At 42.3% G+C, this 16,714-nt stretch overlaps 1 protein-coding gene across 3 annotated transcripts in view; it reads left to right on the top strand.

The window, feature by feature from the left end:
- The window catches only part of tab2 (TGF-beta activated kinase 1 (MAP3K7) binding protein 2), a 63,429-nt gene extending 59,466 nt beyond the window's left edge, over positions 1-3,963 (top strand). For all 3 annotated transcript variants that reach the window (XM_083933904.1, XM_083933905.1, XM_083933903.1), the window contains exon 7: positions 1,933-3,963. In XM_083933904.1, the coding sequence (XP_083790030.1) occupies positions 1,933-2,072 (140 nt within the window). In that variant the 3' untranslated portion in view covers positions 2,073-3,963. The remainder of the gene's footprint in view (positions 1-1,932) is intronic.
- The last annotated feature ends 12,751 nt before the right edge of the window (positions 3,964-16,714 follow it).

Below are 16,714 nucleotides of genomic sequence, written 5' to 3'. Positions count from 1 at the left end.
AGGATATTTAGCTTTTTTCTTGACGGATATGTACCAACATGATTCTACAACGTATGGTGAAGCAGCTTTGTGCTTTTTGTGCCACCACGAAAACTTCTGTTTTGTTTTGTTTTAACTTTGTTCTGTTGTGAAAAAAGCGCAATAAACAAAGACATACAGAAACACTCAGAACAGATACTTAAATAATAATAACAATAATAATAATAAAAAAAGAAAAGAATAAAAAGAATGAATAAATCTAAGTCAACGCATGCCGAATGGGTTGTAAGAGAGGACGTATATACACATGAGGACAGAGAAAGTCTTACAAGAAAACAACAACAACAAATACATAAACGAACAAGCAAGCTGACAAACCAATTTTAAAAAGCATTAGAAAAGTACAGTACATACCTAAATGCAGCTCTGATTTCTCTTTCACGTATCTCAAAAGAAGGTTGCCAGATCTCGTAAAATTTGCCAGATGAACCTCTAAGTGTATGTTTCATTTTTGCCAATTTCATATCAAATAAAGTGCTCCTGATCCATAGTGTGTGGGATGGAGGGATGGCAGACGTAGTAGTTTACTTCTGCTGATAGTTGTGAGACCGCTCAAAACCTACTTTTCTGTTTTCACTTTAAATTCATCCCACTAACATCACTGTTATCACCATCTGATACATGGCTTCTTATATTTCTTAAATGTTTGTTTCACTACCAACAAATAGTTTTTATTACTGGCATTATCTTTCTTTTTTTAGGGATTTCATTGTATTGTTTTTAATACCTGTGGTGTTGATTTGTTTCTTTTGTAAAGCACTTTAAGCTGCATTTTATTATATGAAAGGTACTGTATAGGTGTTATACTGTGTACATTTATTTACTAAAATACACTGGATAACAGGCCAGCATAGGTAAAACCACCTTAAAGGTACTGAAAGGGTTACTAGTACCATCTTCATGTTCAGGTTTTCATCAGAGCTATACCAATACGTAGGCCAATTTTGAAATCATCAGCTATTTGGTGTGCATATCAATTTATTGTTTTTTTGGTCATTTCTTTGATCCATCACCCGTCCCATTAGGGACAGTCGTCATTGAAAATTTGAAGGCTAATACGAGCAGGTTTGAAAAAAAAGACGACATGCTGACATTTCCGTACTCACTGTTTCCCACTAAAACTTTCCCTTCTATCAGGGGGATGAGATGACACAGACTGTCATAAGACAATAAAAGATTTCCATTCAAACCAACATGAATCACTCCCACACAACACACATTATCTGCAAAATGAGGTGATTTCTAATGTCTGTTGAATAAAAAGACCAAATCTATTATTGTTTTTTTTAAATGTTTTTTATCCAAACGTAGTCCATCTTTACATTATCAGCCTAAGATACTGGTTTACCCTGTTTATGACTATAACTGAGTTCTTCATTTCGGCACTTTTCTTCTTTCATTCTTACCTGCGCCATAATATTTCCCCCAATCCATTCATCCATCCCCTGCTCTCTGCTTGGCTCCATCATAACTGGGTCAGACAGGAGAGAGTGTAGATAGATTGTGATCTCTGAGCTCATGATGGAGCCCTCCTCTGGCCCTTCCCCTCCACTCCTACTTGGTTGGTATCTCTGTCCTTCTTCTCCTCTTTCGCTCTCCTGTTTGGAGGCTGACCCAGTCCTCTCTTTTTTTCAGTATTTCAGATTTATAAATGGATGAAAGCATGAACGTATTTGGTAACTATTTATATTAAGGCCCTTGTAATAAGCGTTTAAAGGTCACAACAGCCTTAAAGTCCTTTTATGATCTGTATTAGTGTCATTCATTTGTTAATGTGAGTGTTACTTAGACCATTTAAGTTCTAAAGATAGCATCATAGGGTGGATGTCCATGTTTTCTTATCACTTCTTCTTCTTCTTTGTCCTGACCTCCTTCTTCTCCTCCTCCTCACAGACCCGGGCAGTAAGATTGTGAAGCCCATCGCTGACCAGGAGGAGGACGAGGGGACGCAGTGGAGCTGCACCGCCTGCACCTTCCTCAACCATCCCGCCCTCAACCGCTGTGAACAGTGCGAGTTCCCGCGGCACTTCTGAGCCAACGAGGCTGTGACGCGCCGCCCCCCCCCCCCCCCTGCTCTGCCCGCCTGTCTTCTACCAGACCAGAATAGAAAGGGGCCCCTCTCTTTTTCTTCTTTTCACTAGTTGTATGAAAACAGGGGCGGGGCGTGGCCACCGTGCATCACACGTCCTGTTTTCCTTGATCTCTTTTCTTCCCTCCCCTCTAAGGTTTGTAGAACGCTGTCCACTGAAGGCTCGACTGGATAGTGTTTACAGCTTGTGTTTTTCCTGAAGGCTGGCAGAGTCGGATGATACCTCACCTTAGAGACTCGGATGGTGCGGGCTCGTCGGGTGACTCTTTACCCCTGGGGATACCTCGCTGCTCCCACTTACAGTATTATGAGTGTGGCCCTGCAGTGTGATGGCACACATACACACACCTACACGCACACACACACACAACACACGCAACACATGCAAACAACACAGGTGCCAATGTGCCTTTTGCTGATGACATTTTTTTGATTTTCTTCCTGGGTGGTGGCATGGCCGCGGGATTGGGAACTGTGTTCAGCCACTGCTCTCCATCTGAAGGGAAACTAACAGACTAATTGTGGACTTGTTTGCTGTTTCTTGAGGACGTCAAAGGGGGGACCGGCAGCGTTGTGCCCCTTGTCCTCCCCCTTCAGTATCCCTTTTCTGTCTCTTCAGTCATGAGTTAATAAGTTGCATGCTTTGTGTACAGTACACGGAGGCAGAAACTCCCCTTGAGCTTTTTACTGTACATAATTTTAGAATGTGCCTTGAAAGCCTTCTTCCTCACACTATGAATCACTTGTATTTCCTGTAAGTATAGCTTTATAGACTTTATTAACTTTTTTTTGTCTTGTTTTGTTTCCCTCTTTCAAACAAATAAGCACCATGCTCCCTTTTTAAGCTTTTGACTTGATTTCTGTGAGAGTTGAAGCCTTGCAGAAGGAGAGGAGCAGAGCAGTAAAAACCCTTGCAGTCATCATGAAGCTACGTCTGCCCACTCTGTTCATCGCTTGCGTAGTTGCTGATTTACGATCTGCAGACGCAGCAAAGAGGAAGGCGATGGAGAAGTCCTTTTTTTTTTTTTTTTAGGACACCAAGTACGTCAGGACTGTCGGGGAGGGAAGGGGTCAAAAAGCAAAATTACAAACTGCCATCTTATCTGACAACTGGAATGTAGGTTTAATGTTTTGGGGACAACTACACCTCAGTGAAAAGAGACACTCATTTTCCAGTACAATCAGGATGTTACTGCAGATCCACAGCTGATTGGCTTCAAAGTTTCCATGTTGCTGTCTGAGGTAACCTAAATCAAAGTGAATATGTTTCTGTTTAAAGTCTTCCTGCGATGTGGAATTCTTCACAAGGGTCCCATGCCTTCTATACACCTGGCCACAACATGACTGTCTACTTTGTATACTCTTGTTTTTATTTGGCTCATTTCATCCTCCTAAGCTTTTATTGATGAGGGTGTTTCTAAAGTTTACTTTTTGTCATTAACGTACCTTAACTGTGGAGTAGTTACTTTTGTAGTTTTTTTTTCCACACTTGTGAAATGTTGCCTTGCATCAGTGCCTTTAGAACTATTGAATTTGTAACCTATTCTCACGTCTGAGTTTTCAAAGCCAAAATTTTTAGTATCGTTTAAACCCATTTAAAAGTAGATGAATTTTTGTCTCTGAAGCACTTACACCATACTTTCTCTTTTTTCTCCAATCCAAAGAAATCAGTTTTCAGCTTTATCTGCACCTTGGTGTGAAGAGGCAGTTTATTCATGTTTTATTAAATGAAAAAATAATAATAATTTGGATATCTAAAGTGTTTTTTGATTTTAGCTGGGAAAACTGTCTTTGTAACAGATAAGTTATTTGTAAAAATAATTAAAAAAAATCTATTCTGATTGGTTTGGGTTGTCTTTGTGATAGTGATGCTTTTTTTCCACTAGATGGCAGAAGAGACCAGCAGAAGTTTCAGTCAGGATGCTCCTCTGAAGTGGAGCTTTTAACAGTCAGCGTCATGATGAGCTCAAAGGGTCCTGATAGGGTGGATGTAAACTAACCAAAGGAACACTTCATGGCAGGAACACTGCATCTGGAACTACTGATTAACAATGGCTGCGTTCCATGTAGGTTTTCTCAGTTTTTAAGGAGGCTTGTGTCACTTTTCCTCTGTGAAAAGGTCTGCTGAGGGTTACACTGCTGTTCCATGGTGTCAAACTGCTACTGGCTTGAATCTCTCTGCATGTTGCTGGAGACTTTGATGGACGATGGCTACGTCCTAAATAGGTCGTGGCAACTTTTTATATTATTTCTTTAGTTCTTTTTCTTTTTGGGAATGTTTTGCCTTTTTTAAGCTGACAGTAGAGTGATGGAATACAACATGCAACATCCCATCAAGATCTGCAAGGCCGTTGCAGCTCAGGGTGGGAGCGTACCTATAGAGACCAATGTTCCAATACACTATTCAGCTCCAGACAGGAAGGTTTCTTCCTCATCAGAGGATCAGTTATTGTTGACTGTCTCCAGCCACATCCACGCTGTATGAAAGGGCAGCATCAGAACTGACATGTCAGAGTTTTCATTTGACCTCTGCTCACTATCTGCCATCGCAGTTTAGCTCCTAACTCATGAACAGGACTACACAGCAGGCTGATACTGAAACCAGAATATGACAGGAAATGCTCAATTAAGTGTAAATTAAGTGTTTTCTTAGTATTAGATTAATTTAGTCATCAAGTCATTTTTTTATTTTGGAAGTTTCTTCAAGTACCACCAGTGGTACAGGTACCACAGTTTGAAACCCAGTGGATTAAGGGATTTAAGTAAAAAAAATCAAATAATATATGATGATTATTTTAGCAGTGTCTTGTGCTGGACGTCTTCAGCCACGAGGGGAACCAAAGGGAGCAAAATGCATCACATGACTATAAAAGACATGTCAGAGTAAAAAACGTGGGATTTCAAAACTTTGGCTAGAAACAATAGTTCTTACCAAGATTTATGCTACATACTATAGCACAGCCAAAAGGATCACAAAATTTAAAAAAATAAATAAAAATGAAAAATGGCTATTTTTGCCTGAGTGATGTTGAAGGGTTAAGTTTCACTAGGAAGGTGCCATATGCATGGAACTGACTCTGCTTACACTTGTCCCATCTCTGTATACTGTGAAAAGTGTTTGATGTTGGGACAAACACACCTCTTTCATGAAAATTAATCAGTTTATGCAGGGTTTTGGATTTTTTCATTTTACACTGAATTTGACTTGCATCTTTGCATATGAAATAAACTGAAATGTAGGCAACATAAGTATCCTACATATTAACTGCATTTGCTTTATTTACTGTTACTATGTTATTTTACATAATTACATAATACTATGATCAATCAAGATAAGGTAATGTAGCCATATTTAGTTAAGTCATTTTATTACAATTTCTATACATTTAAACAGTATGTGATGCTAAATATATTCATTATAGCCTAAATTAGCCCATTTCTCTAATGACACTACTCCAAAGTGACGACACTTTTGGGAACACCTTCAAGCCCCTGGAAATCAATACTGACAACAATATGGATCCAGTGTTGTATAAAACTATTGATTACAAAACTGAAGGTTCAAATATTTGCCTAATATTTCCAAGAAAGGAGGCAGCCGGTGGCACAGTGTATGGACTAGTACATTCACACAGAAGGAAGTGGACATCTACATACCATCTAATCTAATCTAATCATTCACACCACATATGCAGCAAAGGGAGACATTCGGGGTTCAGTGTTTTGCCCAAGGACACTTCGACATGCGGAGCAGGGGATTGAACCGCTGAACTCTGGAATGGAGGACAACTCACTCTGGCACTGAGTCACAACCTCCCCATGTAGAGAGGCTGAAGGTCCTCGAGGCACAAGGCCCTTTGCTGCATGTGTCCCCCTGTCTGTCCTGTATAATAAAGACTTGAAAACTGCCAAAACAAATCTTTAAAAAATATAAATCTATATGTTACAAAGAAAGAAAAAAAAAGTTTGATGAAGGGCTTCAAAGTTTATCCTTGAAGGTGAGTTATGGATGTGTATGTGAAATATAGACATCACGCACTTGTTGATGTTAATGTAGGCCTATGCTACAATTTATTTCCTAGATGGAGCACTCTTCTCTACTACGCTCTCTATTTGAAAGATCCTGGGGAGGTCATCAAAGCCAACAACATTTTTAGGGATTTTCATGACAGCTCCTCAGGTGCACACACCGGGCAAAAAAAACAACCTGAGATGCACTTTTGAAAAGGTTTTTGTGGCCTGGGATGGCAGCTAACGTAGATAAATGGGTAAGTCAGTGTTAGGACTGGCTCAAAGACTGAACAGAAAAGGGAGATGTACACCAACGTGATATGGACAAAAGTTACATTTATGAAAAAATTGTGCAAACAAGGAAAACAATGAGTTGTGTAGGTGTACTCAGTGGTGTATGAATGCATTGGAGAATATGTGGGGCATGTTGTCAGTGGAGGATGGCCTGGTGATGTGGTGGTTCGCACAGTTACCTCCTGATTCAAATCCCGGATGGGGCCCTTCTGTGTGGAGTTTGCATTTTCTTCCCGTGTCTGCATGGGTTTCCTCCGGGTTCTCCAGCTTCCACCCACAGTCCAAAGACATGCAGGTGTTAGGTTCATTGATGACTCTAAATTGCCCGTAGGTGTGAGTGTGAATGGCTGTCTGTCTTTGTTTGTCTCTGCCTCCCAGCTGAGGAAGCTGGGTCAGAGGACATAAAGCGCCCTGGCGAAGTGTAAAATATTGTTCAGGACAAAATGAGCAAGCAGCAGGAGAAGGCAAGGAAACGTTTGAAGCAGGGTGCTCCTAAACCTGCCTTAAAAATAGGGGACAAGGTGTGCAGACAGAATGCACGGAGTCAGCAGAGAAGGGGAGGCAAACTTCCTTGGCCCTTTCACTGTGGTGGCACTACAGGGGAAAGTGCTGATCTGCTTGTAGAAGATGGGGCTGTCTTTAATAAAGTTCATGTTGACCAGCTAAATATTGCAAAAGAGGCGCTGCCCCGAATTCACCACAAAATCAGTAAATCCACAGTAACCCCAGCCACCACAGCAGCCCCAGCCTCCACAGAAGCCCCACCCTCCACAGCAGCCCCACCCTCCACAGCAGCCCCAGCCTCCACAGCACCTGCAGCCCCAGCCTCCACAGCAGCCCCAGCCTCTCCAACACCTGCAGCCCCACCCTCCACAGCAGCCCCAGCCTCCCCAGCCTCCACAGCAGCCCCAGCCTCTCCAGCACCTGCAGCCCCACCCTCCACAGCGGCCTCACCCTCCACAGTAACCCCAGCCGCCACAGCAGCCCCAGCCTCCACAGAAGCCCCACCCTCCACAGCAGCCCCACCCTCCACAGCAGCCCCAGCCTCCACAGCACCTGCAGCCCCAGCCTCCACAGCAGCCCCAGCCTCTCCAACACCTGCAGCCCCAGCCTCCACAACAGCCCCAGCCTCCCCAGCAGCCCCAGCCTCTCCAGCACCTGCAGCCCCACCCTCCACAGCAGCCCCAGCCTCCACAGCAGCCCCACCCTCCACAGTAACCCCAGCCACCACAGCAGCCCCAGCCTCCACAGCAGCCCCAGCCTCCACAGCACCTGCAGCCCCACCCTCCACAGCAGCCCCACCCTCCACAGTAACCCCAGCCACCACAGCAGCCCCAGCCTCCACAGAAGCCCCACCCTCCACAGCAGCCCCACCATCCACAGCAGCCCCAGCCTCCACAGCACCTGCAGCCCCAGCCTCCACAGCAGCCCCAGCCTCTCCAACACCTGCAGCCCCACCCTCCACAGCAGCCCCAGCCTCCCCAGCCTCCACAGCAGCCCCAGCCTCCACAGCAGCCCCAGCCTCTCAAGCACCTGCAGCCCCACCCTCCACAGCAGCCCCAGCCTCCACAGCACCTGCAGCCCCAGCCTCCACAGCAGCCCCAGCCTCTCCAACACCTGCAGCCCCAGCCTCCACAGCAGCCCCAGCCTCTCCAACACCTGCAGCCCCAGCCTCCACAACAGCCCCAGCCTCTCCAGCACCCGCAACCCCACCCTCCACAACAGTCCCAGCCTCTCCAGCACCTGCAGCCCCAGCCTCAAGCTCTATCTATAGTGATGTGTACACTCTCCATAATAAGCCATTTAGAAGATAAATTTGGCTATGCATACATGCTCTGTTATTAAAATGTCTACACAATACCCTACATTATATCATTTCACTATCATCACTAATACCTGGGTTTTTCCTAATTGATGTTGTGTTTCCATGTGAATAATAAAAGGTTATGTGCCCGCATGACAAAAGAACCTTTTCTTGGATCCACTCGGGCAATCCAAAGCTAAGATAAAGACGTAATCAAGGTAAATTTGACTCTAAAATGTAGTCGTTCTTGTATCCTCTGAGTTTCTAAATGGAATGCAACAGTTTTCACAAATGTACTATTTATGTACTTTTCAGCCTTCATGAGGAAAAAAGGCTGCAGTGTTTCAAGGCGGACATGCAGCACTCTCCCTCATAGCTTTCAACAAGATGGCTCATCCTGTGGTGTCCTGGCCTGAAGTAAACATTACAACTCAAACAAACAACAAACTCATATTTAGTAGAAATTACAGTGACGATCTTGACCTGCTTTCAGACATCTGGATGTAGGTTTTATTAAATGCGGTACGCACACTATATATAATACTTATAATTTGATATATTTTTTATAGTTTGATTTGTATGTAATCAATGGGGGTGGGGGGAGAGTCGTAGTCCATGTATTGCTCTTTCCATTCTACTGATCAAAGTTCTCTTCAGTTTGCAGAGAACATTTTAAAAGGGCAGGCAATAAATCTGGACCCATCACAGAAGGACCTCGGCAGCTTCAGACTGGACTTAGCCACGTCCCTCCTTAGAAAATCTGGTGTCTCCTTTTTGCTCAACATTGTCAATCACTTCATGTTGTTGTTGCCTGTTATCTCATAAATATGCAAATTTAAGCCAGTGAATTAACTGTGCAATGCAAACTGTGTTAATCTGAACGTTTTTGTTCCATAATGTTTATTTTACCCATGACCTGAGCAGCCTGTGCTTCTGTCGTGGGATGGAGGACCAGGATATAGCAGAACGGGTAATTCATGTTTTTTCAGAAACTGAAAGCATCTGCACCCATGGTTGTTATGGCAATTACAACGATCTTCTACATCATCGGAATCGACTAAAACAGGCATCATTAATGTTGTGCTTGTTTTTTGCTGACATGTAGGATTCCTTACTTTCCATTGTGCTGTAGAAAATACTTTTTTAGCCAGAACACATTTATGTTCTTTAGAACGTCAAAAAAATAGAAGGAATATTAAATATATTAGCAGCAAATTAATTTAGAGTTATCCTATATTTAAAGATACTTTACGATGTACAACTTGCATACAAATGCACATCCCTGTTGTACCAGATTTGCTGTGATGTGTGTCAGAGGTGTCGTCAGGACTGTGTCCACAGGCCTCGAGTGGACGAGGAGTACTTCAGTAGGATCCAGGGCTTTTTTTCCCTTTTTCTCTAACATGTTGAAATGGCAAATGTCTGCACACTACCGAGTGCCTTTTTAGTTTCCACATTATTTAATTAAGTATTTACTCATTATATATATATATTTTTTTTTTATTGTTTGATTAATTATATAATAGATTTTTTTTCTAGAACGACATTTAAAAGTTGTGTTTTTTGTGATGTTGTTCAGTGTTCAAAGTGTGTTTTTTATTACAGTAAATTCTGTAAATGCTCCCAATGATTTTATGTACCCATTTCCCAAAAGACGAGTTAGGGTAAATATGTGTAACCACTAGGTATAAATTAAACTATCCCAGCGGGAGAATTGTTTCCGTTTCTCCCAACATCAAATACTTTTGAGAGTATAGTCATAAGACTGACGCTGATAAGTGGAGACAGTTTCATGCATATGGCACCTTCCTAGTAAAGGTTAGCAGGGGATGCTTGTCAAGGGTAGTGTGAAGGCGGTCATGGGCCCCTCTGCTACTGTTTCTTTGGGGCCCCCACATTATTAATTATGTTTCATGCTTCATCCGAAAAAAGTACAGAAGAAGAGTCCGCAACCTTGAAAAATCCTGTCAATTTAGAAATTTTCTTATGTAGATCTTGGTCTCGCTGTTCTTTCAGCCGTTGGGCTTTCGTGCTCTGTTATCACATTTCCTTCTGACATTTTTCAGCTGTATTATTCTGTAATATTCAATATTCTGTTTTGTACTGTAACAGTCAGTGTGTTTACATACAGTTTAAAAACCCAATTATATTTAGGTTAAGGGAATACTCTGGTTTCTCAAACATCATGTAAAGGCCTAGTGTACCGGAGGAAGAATAACTCCGTCAATTTCCCATTCAACCCCCTCTCATGTATACATAAGGAACTTCAATAATCCAATTATTCCCTTAACCAGGGTAAGGCCATTTTCGGGTCACTGATGGGCATGGAAACGCAATGAGTGAGGTCGCACTCACACTGTCCATCCATACCGTGCCCAAACAGGTTTCACAGCTAAGTTCTAGTTCCTTTGACCAGTGTGAATGCAACCGTACAGCGCCTAGCTGCGGTCTGCTTGCCGTCCGCGGCCCGTTTCAGAGAGGTGGGCTTTTGTAAAGCACGTTTGCACATAAACGAGCATGAGCGTGAGCACGTGTACAAGCACGAGCACGAGCACAAGGCCTACGGCGGTTCTGACGTCATTTTCTGTGCGCCTGTTGGGACATAGAAAAAAGAAGGACGGACCATGCGCGGACATTTAAAACAATGGCGGCGAAAGGTTCACGTTGGTGTGATGCGGAGGTGGAGTGTTTACTGCAGATTTGGTTGATGAAAATATTCAAAAACAGTCGACAAGACGCACAAAAACTCCGAGGTCTATGGAAAGATTTGTAAACAAAGAGACGCATCGCGATGACGTCAATCAGCGATAGGCAGCAAGAAGCATTCGCTGAGGCCGAGGTTTGAATACAAACGGGCCTGGGTCGTGGGGAAAGAGGGAGGGGGGGACAAGTACCCTAAAGCCCGGGGCACGATACGGACGGACAGGGTGAGTGCGCCCTTGGTTACACATCATTTGACAACCAAACTGACCTTATGAACCCGGCCACATGATCGCAGCTGACTGGGTAAATTAATCCCTTATCTATCCAATCAGTGCCTTATTTTGAAAAAATGCTTCTAAGAGCCCAATAGGAGGCATTTTTTTCCCCCCAGTGTAATAAATAAAAAAATAAAAAAGCAGCCCTGCCGTGCAAAGTCATTTTTTTCTGTTGATCCCAGCAGCATCAAATACTTTTCACAGTAGATGGGACTAGCATGTGTAGCCAGGGTCGGTTTTAGCCCAGCATTAGGTACCTTTACCAGCATATATTTGGTGTCAATATACAGTATGTATGAGTTTGATAGCTCTGACAACAGAAGAGTCAGTGGTGGATTTATTTACATATTATATATGTATTTTCTTTCATAAAGCAGTATTTAATATCTTAAAAACCAGAGCATTTGATGGATTTAATGGTAAAACACACACAGAGGTTCTTACTTGTCTGTCAGTGTATAGGCATATAGAGCACATTACATTTTCATTATAGGTGATATTCTGCTACCTGCTGTGGCAGGTACTTCAGCAAAGGTTGCGTTTAACACATAGCTAGTGTTCTCGCTAAAATACTTTCCACACAGTCCGATATACTCATTCTGATGTTTTGGTTGGTTGACAACATATCAACCATCACATCGCAGGGATGCCCTACATCAAAATAATTCTTAATAATTGCAAAAACCTCTCCTTCCTGTTAAAAGACAGACAGTCTGTCTGTCCAATCAGGAGGCTCCATCCTCTGATTAGATTTTCCAATGTTCCCTTTTGTTTTCTTATTTGCCCTTTTGTTTTCTTATTTGCTGTTGCGTTTTTCTATTTGCAGTTGTGATGTGCACTTAAGGGCCACCACAGGAATTATACCACGGCTAACAACCAATCGGAATGTTTGTTTGGTGCCATCCATCCACTCTCAGTCTCCGCCCCCTGTTGTATCAGATGGTGTTATGTTTCTAGTGTTGCAGGTGGTAGGACTATGGGTCACTTCATTAATACTAAGTATTGGAAATATGTAGCAAGTAGAGTGGGAGGAACAGTGATTACCTAAGGTGATGCTTATGGTTTGGAAGCAACAATTGTCTAACCTCTGCTCCTTGATTCATTTGGTTCTCCTGCACTTTGAGACCTCGCCGACACTCTTTAAATGACTAATTACCTGCCCTACCGAATTACCTAAATTTAGATTTTATGCTTATTTGCCTCTATATGCTACAGCCTGTTTTTTTCTTTAAATTATCTATAAATGATATATATTTATTTGGTCACATTTCATATTGTTTATGGCAGGTGTTGGTTGTGATTTTAAAGGAATAGTAGCCTATACATTTTGGAAAGTATGCTTTTTTGTATAGATCAATCAATAGATCAATAGCAATATATAGCTGGAGCCAACAGCTACTGTAGTTAGCATAGCGTAGCACAAAGACAGGAAAGAGGTAGCCTGGCTCTGTCCAAAGGAAACAAAATACCTAACAACATCTCTAAAGCCCCCTAGTTAATAGGTTGCATCTTATTTGTATAATCTGTAAAAAATCAGTTAGAAACTGATATTTCAGACTCTGGCCAGGATCTAGTAAGTTCCTTGAGTCTCCACTGGTTGCCTGGCAACTGGCCCTTGGCTGTTTCCCTGTTTTCCGTCTTTTTCCAAAGATGCTCTAAGATACTACTTTCTGCATGCAAACTTGATAAGCCTGTATGAAAAAAGTGTAGTATGAAAGACCTATCTGCTTTGCCCTCTCTTCAAATAAAAGTAGAAGTGATACATTCTGTGTTTTAGCCACAAAAACAGTGATCGACATGACCATTCCTGTGGCTACACCTACAAAAACTCAAACTACAGCAATACAAATAACAAATTCATAACACTTCTGACTGCATTGTTGACATGTCTTGTTTCCAATGACAAGCATAGCTTAGAAGATGTACTAACATCTGTTGACTGGTACCGGTGCTTACAACTCAATGTGTTTATGTTTTAAGGTATGCCTGCAGTGCAATGCAATATTTATTGACCCATATGCTCTGCTTGTCGTGCCTTCCTCAAGGACAGAGGCGGAGCTGTTTTGATGTGCACAGGCAGGAAGGCAGGAGCCCTTTCACTAATGATCTCACCAGCTGATCGGAGCCTCAGGATGCTCTCTACTTGCAGACCGTAGCAGCAAAAGGCAAATCGGAAGGGTCACTAGTTAAGTAATGAAGCCATATTGTCCAGGGACAACAGAAGGAGAACAAAAGAAAGACTGTGCATGAAGAAATAGGGAAAATGAGGCTTTGGGTGATTCAAAAAGAGTTAGAAGAATAGATAACCAAGGTAACCAATCAATCACATTGGTCTTTGTGTAATAAAAGTTCAGCTGAAACCAAAAGCTGTAAAATGATTTTCATTGTGAAAAATGAGAGTGCATAAAGACATAAACATGGAGTCAGACCACTGAATCCCTACCAGCAAAGTGTCTTTCTGTTAGGTGCTTTAGCCAAAGCTGGCAGCTGTTCACATATGGCAAAATGATCTGATGGTGAGAGAATCATGACACAGCAAAGTTGGCTGGTTAGGACTCTCAAAAGGTATTTTAAGAATAAGCATTTATTGATTTATTAATTGATTTTAGGCCATTTGCACTTCAGGTACAATTGACTGGCCTGATGCCTGAGTAACATTACCACCCCCCAACCCCCCCCACCCCCCCCCCCCACACACACACACAAACTTGGGAATGGTATTAAAAATATAGACTAAATATTCTTCAACTTGCGCCATCATCTACATGACATTTGTTTATGTAGTGGAAAAGTGCACGGCAGACGGATCCTGAAGCTCTACTCCTGGACAGAGGAGAAGCAGCTGCTATTGGGTGTGTTGCTCTTCTCCACCTCCTGCCAGAGCTCCAACGTTGGCAGCGTACTTGATCTGGGTCTCGATATGGTGGGATGCGCTGCCATCTGATATATGGGCATCAGTATTAAACTAAGACTGCTTCATAACCTGTTAAAAACTAGAGATGCATTGATCCATTTTTTCTGATCCAGTCAGATAGTGATACCTGGGCTGAGTGTATCGGCCGATACCTGATACCGATCTGATCCTACTGTTGAATGAATGAAGCGTACACCTGTCCATGTGAGTGAAGGCATCAGGCTTCACACAAGCAATTAGCCTTGTTAAGCAAAAGGTAACTAATGAACACAGATATAGATGTACTTAATATTATTTATTTTCAAATAACAAAGTGAACATTAGCAGCAAAAATAAATAAATAGCACTTCCATGTAAAGTGCAAACAGATATTTGTAAGATATTGTGTAATTTAAAACCCTATGGTGTTTAGAATTGAAGTGATTAGATTGCTTTAACTGTATTTCTGTGTATGAGATTAATCAAAAAGAAATGACTGGATCAAAATTCTGGATCAGCCTCATTCATCTGAATAATTAGTCAATATCAGAGCCCATATCAGATCCAGGTACCGGATTGGTGCATCTCTATTAAAAACTCCTTGCAGCTGTGTTAAATAGCAATCTACTTCCATGTTTTGGTGCAGCTGGTTTTCATATCTGATGTGAACCGTACCGAAATGTAACAGTTCACTTATAAATGTATTTTCAGGATGATTGTTTTGTCCACGAAGAAGAACAGTGCTAGTCCACCCCACCATTAAATTTGTAACACAACACAACACAACACAACACAACACAACACAACACAACACAACACAACACAACACAACACAACATGTTGGCTTCAATTAGTTAGCTGTATGGGTATTTGACTCATCCAATGCTAGTTAGCCAGTGCTACAGCTAGTTCCCTCTGCCCTGGCTGCTGAGTGTTAGCCTTCGGTTAGTACCATCTCCAAATAACTGAGACTGCTTGATGACTGGTTAAAAACTCCTTGTAAGTACATTAAATAGCTGTCCGCTGCGTTTTGGTGCAGTTGGTTTTCATATCTGATGCAAAGCGTACACATTGTGCTCAAGACCTCCTTTTCACGGATCAACGTTCCATGCCTACGTGAGAAACGTGGGTATGATGCACAGTGTTCACACTGATAAAACAAACTGGACTTTGCGCTCAAGCATACTCAGATCCAGGCCCAGGTCCATGATGTAAAAGCCCCCTTGTCTTGCCCGCAGACATCACATGAGCATCGTGCTTGCGGTCCGACAGTGTTTATCTGTCACTGAAGAGACCATCTATGTAGTTCCGACTGGTCCATACATTTCAAAGTGTCCAGCAGCAGAGCAGACAATGACAGACAGAAGATTGTCAGTAAATGTACAGTTTAGGTCAGTGGTTCTCACACTGTACATGACGCACCACCTCAGAAAATATCCGGCTCTCTCCAGTCCCACCACTGACACCAATGTTCAAATATACTATTCAGCTTGACTGTCTCCAGCCACATCCACGCTGTATGAAAGGGCAGCATCAGAACTGACATGTCAGAGTTTTCAAACCAATCATTTGACCTCTGCTCACTATCTGCCGTCACAGTTTAGCTCGTAATTTGGCTCTAATTACATAAGTGAACTATTTGATCGAACATACCAAGATGTGTCATTGATTTCCTTCCTTCCAGTTTCCTTGCATTCTTAAAATGTGGTTGAGACACTGTAGGTAACCTTTCACAGCTAGGGTTGCAAAGGGGGGCTACATTTTTGGTAAATTTCTTGTAAATCTCCAGAAACAAAAATATGACAGGAAATGACAAACTTATTTTAAATTACATTTAAAGAAAAGAGGGGTTTTCTTAGTATTATAATAATTTAGTCATCAATGTTTCCTTTTTTTTATTTTGGAGATTCCTTCAAGTACCACCAGAGAGAGCTTGAGTACCACCGTACCACTGGTACCACAGTTTGAGAACCAGGGGTTTAGGTTTAGGTTTGCCCATGAATAAATACTGCAGCTCCTCAGTGTTACCATGTCTTCCCTCCCAGCTGCTGGGTGAGAGTGAGGGGAGAGTCTGTAGCACTAACCAGGTTTCAAAATATGAATTAACTTATCTTTGCAGTCTTTTTTTTTTTTTTATTGGGCATCAGCCTTGCATTATCGGGTGTATTGTTAAAACGTGAGTAAACACTTTAGGTCAGGTTTACGCCCACAACATGCAGCTGAGCCTTCAGCCTGATGGAGCTGGGGCAGACAGTGTGTAGTGTATCTGATGTATGCGACGTGTGAGTGAAAAATGCTTGGGGCTGGTTTCACAAAGCTAGACTTTGACTTTGGCTTAGATCTAACTGCTAGTCAGACTTTAGATAGACATCTAAATTCATCTGAATACATGCAGGGATGGAGGGCCCTAAGAGAGATGCAAGCCAGTCGCATTATTGGAAATGTAGGAGTTTGACTCTTAGCATGACTCAAAGTCAGCATATTGCAGTCTCTGCTGCTTGCTCTGATGGCTTCTTCAAGTCACTCCTTTAAAGTTCGTAATAAGGGGGAAATGCCAAACTGTCCTGCTTCAATGTGTTAAAGTTGTTCTCCGTAAGATCTATTTA

The sequence above is a fragment of the Echiichthys vipera genome (genome assembly GCF_963691815.1).
Source record: "Echiichthys vipera genome assembly, chromosome: 19".
In the NCBI taxonomy this organism is placed as follows: Eukaryota; Metazoa; Chordata; class Actinopteri; order Perciformes; family Trachinidae; genus Echiichthys; species Echiichthys vipera.
Note: the sequence above shows the minus strand (reverse complement) of the source record. Positions and strands in the feature narration are given on the sequence as shown.